Raw genomic sequence first — 7500 nt, forward strand, 5'->3', positions numbered from 1 at the left:
TGAAGGTTCTATGTTAGAATCTTCACCGGACTCTTTTGTGATTCTAGAGAGAGCGATTTCTTCCCCTTTTTTCAAGAATGAATTAATTGATGAATAAATGAGTAAGTGAGGAATAATATATTGATGATTAAATAAGGGAATGAGGAGTTGATAGATAGACGAATAAATAAGTAAATGAGGAAACACTTGAATAACCAAACATGAAGAATTGAACAATTGAACAAACAAATATATTAAATTAACAAATAAACGACTCAAAAAACAAACAAACAACCCAAACAAAAAAATATAAAAAAGCCAAAACCAAAACCCACAAAGCAAAAAAACCACAACAACAACAACAAAAAACAGCAACAACAGCAAACACAAACGACCCCCCCCCAAAAAAAAAAAAAAAAAAAAAAAAAAAAAAAAGTCACTTCGATCACTCACTATTAGGAACATTAAGTATATCCTCGAGACTCTGAGCGACGGGGTTAAAGCTGATGATGAAAGTGCTCAGGAGGTTCACGATCTCCAGAATGATGGCGATATTAACAGCCACCCCCTGAGGCACAGAGAGCAGGATGTTGCTCTCGACGTCTACGCCCAGGACTCCATAGCCCACCGAAGCCACGGGGAGATACAGCGCTAGGATCACTGTTGGGGAAGGCGTGAGATGAAGGTGGGTGGGATTTAGGATCACTGTTGGGGAAGGCGTGAGACGAAGGTGGGTGGGATTTAGGATCACTGTTGGGGAAGGCGTGAGACGAAGGTGGGTGGGATTTAGGATCACTGTTGGGGAAGGCGTGAGATGAAGGTGGGTGGGGGTTGTGGGATTTAGGGTTTTTTCATGTTGGGAGGAAAAAGGAAAACGAAGGCGTGAGACGAAGGTGGGTGGGATTTAGGATCACTGTTGGGGAAGGCGTGAGACGAAGGTGGGTGGGATTTAGGATCACTGTTGGGGAAGGCGTGAGACGAAGGTGGGTGGGATTTAGGATCACTGTTGGGGAAGGCGTGAGACGAAGGTGGGTGGGATTTAGGCCCGTAGTAAAGAACATGTGGGGTGGGGGGTGGGGTGGGGAAGTGGTGGGTGGGGTGGGTGGGTGGGGTGTTGGGGCGTCGGGATAATGTGAGGGTGTGGGTGGGGACGTTGCAAATGTTGGATAAATAATAAAATAGGTTAAATAATAAAAACAAAAGACATTTGGTGGGGAGGGTGGGTGGGATTTTATTTATTGGGGGGGTTTATCCTATTTTATTTATTTAAAACCCTATTTTTTTATTTATCCGCATCACATGGGTTTATCCACATTTTAATCCAACAACGTCCTACACCCTATCACATTTTCGGGTGGGTGGGTGGGGATTACTACGGCCCTTTGGGGGGATTCGGGGGATGTGGAGGGGGGGGGGATTTAGGATCACTGTTGGGGAAGGCGTGAGACGAAGGTGGGTGGGATTTAGGATCACTGTTGGTTTTTTTGGGGGAAAGAAGGCGAGAGACGAAGGTGGGTGGGATTTAGGATCACTGTTGGGGAAGGCGTGAGACGAAGGTGGGTGGGATTTAGGATCACTGTTGGGGAAGGCGAGAGACGAAGGTGGGTGGGATTTAGGATCACTGTTGGGGAAGGCGAGAGACGAAGGTGGGTGGGATTTAGGATCACTGTTGGGGAAGGCGAGAGATGAAGGTGGGTGGGATTCAGGATCACTGTTGGGGAAGGCGAGAGACGAAGGTGGGTGGGATTTAGGATCACTGTTGGGGAAGGCGAGAGACGAAGGTGGGTGGGATTTAGGATCACTGTTGGGGAAGGCGTGAGACGAAGGTGACGAAGTTGGGTGGGATTGCGTGTGAGTGATAGATAGGTAAATAGATAGATAGGTAGGTAGGTAGGAAGATAGGTAGATAGATAGATAGATAGATTGAGAGATGGAGAGGGACGGAGGGATAGAGTGAGGGATATAGAGTTAGCGAAGTAGAGTGAGAGTGGATTGTGGAGAGAGAGAGAGAGAGAGAGAGATAAAGATAGAGAATAGAGGGAGAGAAGAGAGATAGGGAGAGAAGAGCGAGAGAAAGAGAGAGAGAGAGAGAGAGAGAGAGAGAGAGAGAGAGAGGAGAGAGAGAGAGAGAGAGAGGGGGGAGAGAGTGAAGGTGAGAGAGCGAGAGGAGAGAGAGAGAAGAAGAGCGAATTATTATATATATATATATAAGTGATGATATATATATATATATATTATATATTTGATATTTATATATTCTTTATTTTAGATATATATATATATATATATATAAGAGAAGAGACGAGTGAGGAGAGAGAGAGAGAGTGAGGAGAGAGCGGAGCAGTGAGAGAGAGGATGGGAGAGAGGAGAGAGAGAGAGAGGAGAGAGAGAGAGAGAGAGAGAGAGAAAGACGAGAGGAGAGAGAGAGGAAATAGAGAGGGAGAGAGAGAGCCGAGTGTGTTAAGGGTAACGAGTAGAGAGAGGACAGAGACAGAGACAGAGATAGAGACAAGATAGAGATGGTATTGTAAAAAAAAAAAAAAAGAGAGATAGATAGATAAATAGATGAAGATAGATAGATAGATAGTTAGATAGATCGCTCTGCAGCGCCGCCGTTGGGGTGGTGTGGGTGGCCCCTAAAAAGAGAGAGAGAGAGATAAAGATAAAAAGAGGGGTAGAGAGGAGGGAGAGGATGAGAGAAGGGGGGGCGGAGAAAGGAGAGAGGGGGGGGAGGCGGGAGAGAGAGAGGGGAAAAAAGAGAAGGAGGAGAGAAAGGATGTGGTGAGGATTGTGAGAGTGAGAAAGAGAGAGAGAGAGCGCAGATGGATAGATATTTATTTCTTTGGAATGTGCGTGTTTTCATCTTGGCGCATGTGTGTAAAGTGTGTGAGTATGATTTTTAAGAGACTTTTGATCGTGTGTGTATGTTCTCATTTCTTAATATGTGTGCTTAATTCTGATGTGTGAATTTTATTTCTTTTTATTCCTGTTTATACCCTGCTATGTGTGTTTGAATCCTTAAACATTTCTTTCATGTATGATTTTTTATTCAGCTATTTTCCTTTTTGATGAACGACTTATAAAACTGTATTGTAATGATTTTTCTCTTTGATTAAACAAATTACCGAGTCTGTTAAGCATTGTTAGCATTGTTCATTCTTAAACAGAAAATGTTTTTTTTATTTGGATCCCGGTAACAATGTGAACATAAATCTTTTAAACATTTTGTTATTTCACTAATGACTAAAAAAAATCCTGTGGAACCTTTCTGTACACACTGCATAATTACACTATCAATATTATTCAAAAAGAATAAAACTCATTATATCAGACTCATGAGGACCAGGCAAGACGAAAAGATTGATATGGTTACGTCAATGAATAAAATTATGATTGCTAAAAATAATATTTATTAACTTTCTTCCATAACCGTAGGAAAAACGGTTTAAAGAATGTTCAGATGATATGTTTCTAAGTCAATTGTAAAAAAAACAATCACAACAACAACACCAATATCATTCTTTTAATACAGAACTGAAAAGTTTATGAATTACCTAAAAAATAAAATCCGCGTGAAGAGACCAAAAAAAAAATTGCACGTTTAATTGGCTGCCAAATATTCTGCTTTGTAAATAACTTAATTGAAATATCGTTTAAGTTTCCGTGATAACAGTTAGCTTTAATTTGATTCGCTGTGAAAATAATCATCATAATAATCATCATCATCTGCATCATTAGCCAAGAGAGAGGGAGGACAAGATAGATGACAAGCTAGCTAGTTAAAGAAAGATAGAATAGATAGAGAGAGAGAGGAAGAGAGAGAGGGAGAGAAGAGAGAGTGAGAGAGTGGAGAGAGAGAGAGAGAGAGAGAGAGAGAGAGAGGGAGAGGAGATTGAGAGATAGAGAGAGATCGAGCGAGACGAGAGAGAATGCGAGAGAGAGAGAGAGTGATAGAGAGAAAGAAGAGAGAGAGAAAGAGAGAGAGAGAGAGAGAGAAGAGAGAGAATGAAGCTGAGAGAGAGAGAGAGAGAGAGAGAGAGAGGGAGAACGAGCGAGAGAGGATGAGAGCGGCGAGTGTGTGCGAGAGAAGAGATGAGATAGAGAGAGATGAGAGAGAGAAGGAGAGCGAGAGGAGAGAGGTAAGATTGTCGGGAGATATGGAGAGAGAGAGAAGGAGGAGGGGGAAGGGAGAGGGTAGAGAGAGAGGAGAGATAGAGAGATAGTTAGATAGCTAGATAGAATAGATAGATAGAGATAGAGGAGAGAGAGAGAGAGAGAAGAATGAGAGAGAGAGAGAGAGAGAGAGAGAGAGAAAAGAAGAAAGGCAACAGACAGAGAGTGCGGAGAGAGAGAGAGAGAGAGAGACGAAGAGGAGAGAGAGAGATGAAGGAGAGAGAGAGAGGGAAAGAAAGACAGGCGAAAGAGCGAGAGAGAGAGAGAGAAAATGCGAGAAAGAAAAACAGACAGAAAGAGCGAGAGAGACGAGGGATGGAGTCTAGAAGAGAATAGAAATTGAGAGGAGTAGACGTGAACGGAAATGAGGAAGTGAGAGAGGATAGTAAGAAAGAAGCAAAGAAGAGAGTGAGGATGGAGAAGAGACAGAGAAAGAGTGAGAGCAGAGAGAGTAGAGAGAAGAGAGAAAAGAGGAGAGAGAGGAAAAGGCAGAGAGAGAAGAAGAAATGAGAGGGTGAGAGTTTGAGCAGTGAGAGAGAGAGAGAGAGAGAAGAGAGGAGGAGAGAGAGAAGAGAGAGGAGGAGGAGAGGAGAGATGAGGGAAGGAGCACAAGAGACGTGAGAGTAGAGAAGGAGAGAGAGACGAAGAGACTGTAAGAGATGAGTGAGAGAGACGGAGGAAAAAATAGAGAGATCGAGAAAGAGGAGAGAGGAAGGAGAGAGAAAGACAGAGAGAGAGAGAGATGAGAGAGAGATCACAGTGAGAGAGGGAGAGGAGAGAGATGATGTTGACGAGAGAAGGAGGAGATGGAAGATTAGACGAAGAGAAGAGGAATTAGGAGGAGAGAGATCGAGGTCGGTGAGAGAGAGAGAGAGAGAATTAGAGGAGAGAGTGAGTGAGAGAGGGAGAGAGGAGATGAGAGAGAGAGAGAGAGAGAGACGAAAAAGAAGAAGAAGACGGAAGAGAAAGAGAAGAGGAAATGAGAGTAGAGAGTGAGAGAGTGTGAATTGAGAGGAGAGAGAGAGAGGAGAGAGAGAATAGAGAGACGAGATTTCGAGAGAGAGAGAGAGAGTGAGAGAGAGAGTGAGAAGAGAGGAGAGAGAGGAGAGGTGGGGAGAGGAGAGGGGATATGTATTTATATTTATATATATATATATATATATATATATATATATTAATATATATATATATATATATATATATATTTATATATATATATATATATATATTATATATATGTATATATATTATTATATATATATTACATATATTATAATTTATATATATATATATATATATATATATATATTATATATTATATATTTATATATATATATACATATTATATATATATATATATATATATTATATGTATAATATAATCATATATATATTATATATATATATTTTATATATATATATATATTATTATACTTTATTATATATATATGTATAGAGAGAGAGAGAGAGAGAGACTGAGAACAGAGAGATAGAGATAGAGATAAATAGATAGATAGATAAAGATGAACAGAAAGGGAGCGAGGAAGAAATTGAAGAATGAAGAAAGAGATCCGAAAGCTGGAAAAAAACAAATAAAAAAAAAAAAAAAAAAAAAATATACATATCTTTTCCAGGAAACATGAATAGAACACCCACCCCCCCAAACCCCCCTCCTCCCCCCCCCCCCCCCCCCCCCCCCCCCCCCCCCCCCCCCCCCCCCCCCCCCCCCCCCCCCCCCCCCCCCCCCCCCCCCCCCCCCCCCCCCCCCCCCCCCCCCCCCCCCCCCCCCCCTCCCCCTCCCCCCCCCCCCCCCCCCCCCCCCCCCCCCCCCCCCCCCCCCCCCCCCCCCCCCCCCCCCCCCCCCCCCCCCCCCCCCCCCCCCCCTCCCCCCCCCCCCCCCCCCCTACCATCACCACCCCGCCCCCCCCCCCCCCCCCCCCCCCCCTGCAGACCCTCTCGGCCTCCCTCCCACACACCACCCACCTGCGAATCCTATAATAACGCTCTTCCAGAACTGCGACCGATCCTTCATGTCATTCTGGATGGTCGGGAAGACAGCCGACCCTCCGAAGGAAAAGAGTATGGCACCGAATCCCAAAGAGAAGGATGATACGGTAGGGTTGTTGTACACAGGCTCAGGCAGGTTGGGTCTTTCCACCAGGATCTGGATGATGATGACAGCGCACGCTACCACCGTTGACACCACAGCTAACACGGAAGCCTGCCTGGGAAGAGGGAATGACAGTAAGGCAAGGGGACGTGTGTGTGTGTGTGTGTGTGTGTTTGTTTGTGAGTGTGTGTGTGTGTGTGTGTGTGTGTGTGTGTGTGTATGTGTGTGTGTGTGTTTGTGTGTGTGTGTGTGTGTGTGTGTTTGTTTGTGAGTGTGTGTGTGTGTGTGTGTGTGTGTATGTGTGTGTGTGTGTATGTGTGATTTTGTCTTTGTGGTATGGGTGTGTGTTGATTTCTTTCGTGTTTATTATTGGTTCATGTATGTAAACTACTTTGTTTTGTTTTGTTGTGAATGATGTATATTAGTTTTCTTATGTTGTTTTGTAACTTACCAATAAGAATTATAATATGAAATAATTTTGAGTTTAAATTAACTTTAGTGTTTATCACGAGCCAAAAAACGTTATATCATTTAAGTATCAATTTGACTCTCAATTGATATTACATTTATGTTTATCTGTTTTGATTTTTTTTCGACGTTTTTTTTTATAGCATAAGTATCCAAAAAGTTACTTAGATATATTGATATGGAAATCAAATCATAAACACAGCTATGGTCTGTGGGGACGAGTGTCGAGTTAAATGTTCGCTAATTCATTGCAAAGAATAAGTTGTTCCCTCTAGTTGTTCACCAGCGCTTTGCATTCTAAATTGTAGCTCTGCGACAAATAAGCTTTTTTTAAATATTGTCCATCTCTCTCTCTCATTCTCTCTGTTTTTCACTCTCTTCCTTTCTTCTTCCCATACGCCTACATGCTCTTTCTTTTTCTCTCTCGCTTTCTCTCTCTCTCTCTCTCTCTCTCTCTCTCTCTCTCTCTCTCTCTCTCTCTCTCTCTCTCCCTCCCTCCTCTCTCTCTCTCTCTCACTCATTCTCGCTTTCCCCCCTTCTCTCTCTCTCTCTCGCTCTCTCTCTCTCGACCTCCTCTCCCCTCTACTTCCCCTCTATACTTCGGCGCCTCTCTCGCTCTCTCTCTCTCGTCATCTCTCAACTCTCCTCTCTCCTCCTTTCACTCACGCTATCTCTCTCTCTCTCTGCGTCCCTACCTCTCTCTCCCTCTCCTTCTTCCATCGACCTCTCTCTCTTTATCTCGCTTCTTCCTCTCCTTCCCCCTCTCTCTC

At 43.3% G+C, this 7500-nt stretch overlaps 1 protein-coding gene across 1 annotated transcript in view; it reads right to left on the bottom strand.

Annotated features, from left to right (window-relative positions):
- The window catches only part of LOC122249248 (uncharacterized), a 26922-nt gene that overhangs the window by 4303 nt on the left and 15119 nt on the right, over positions 1-7500 (bottom strand). The window contains exons 5-6 of the mRNA XM_086538763.1: positions 6136-6377; positions 433-639 (exon numbers count right to left, since the gene is read on the bottom strand). Coding sequence (XP_086394889.1) covers positions 433-639; positions 6136-6377 — 449 coding nt within the window. The remainder of the gene's footprint in view (positions 1-432; positions 640-6135; positions 6378-7500) is intronic.

This window comes from Penaeus japonicus, unplaced genomic scaffold, assembly GCF_977035675.1.
Source record: "Penaeus japonicus unplaced genomic scaffold, GWHDUDI00000001_assembly GWHDUDI00000007, whole genome shotgun sequence".
Classification (NCBI taxonomy): domain Eukaryota; kingdom Metazoa; phylum Arthropoda; class Malacostraca; order Decapoda; family Penaeidae; genus Penaeus; species Penaeus japonicus.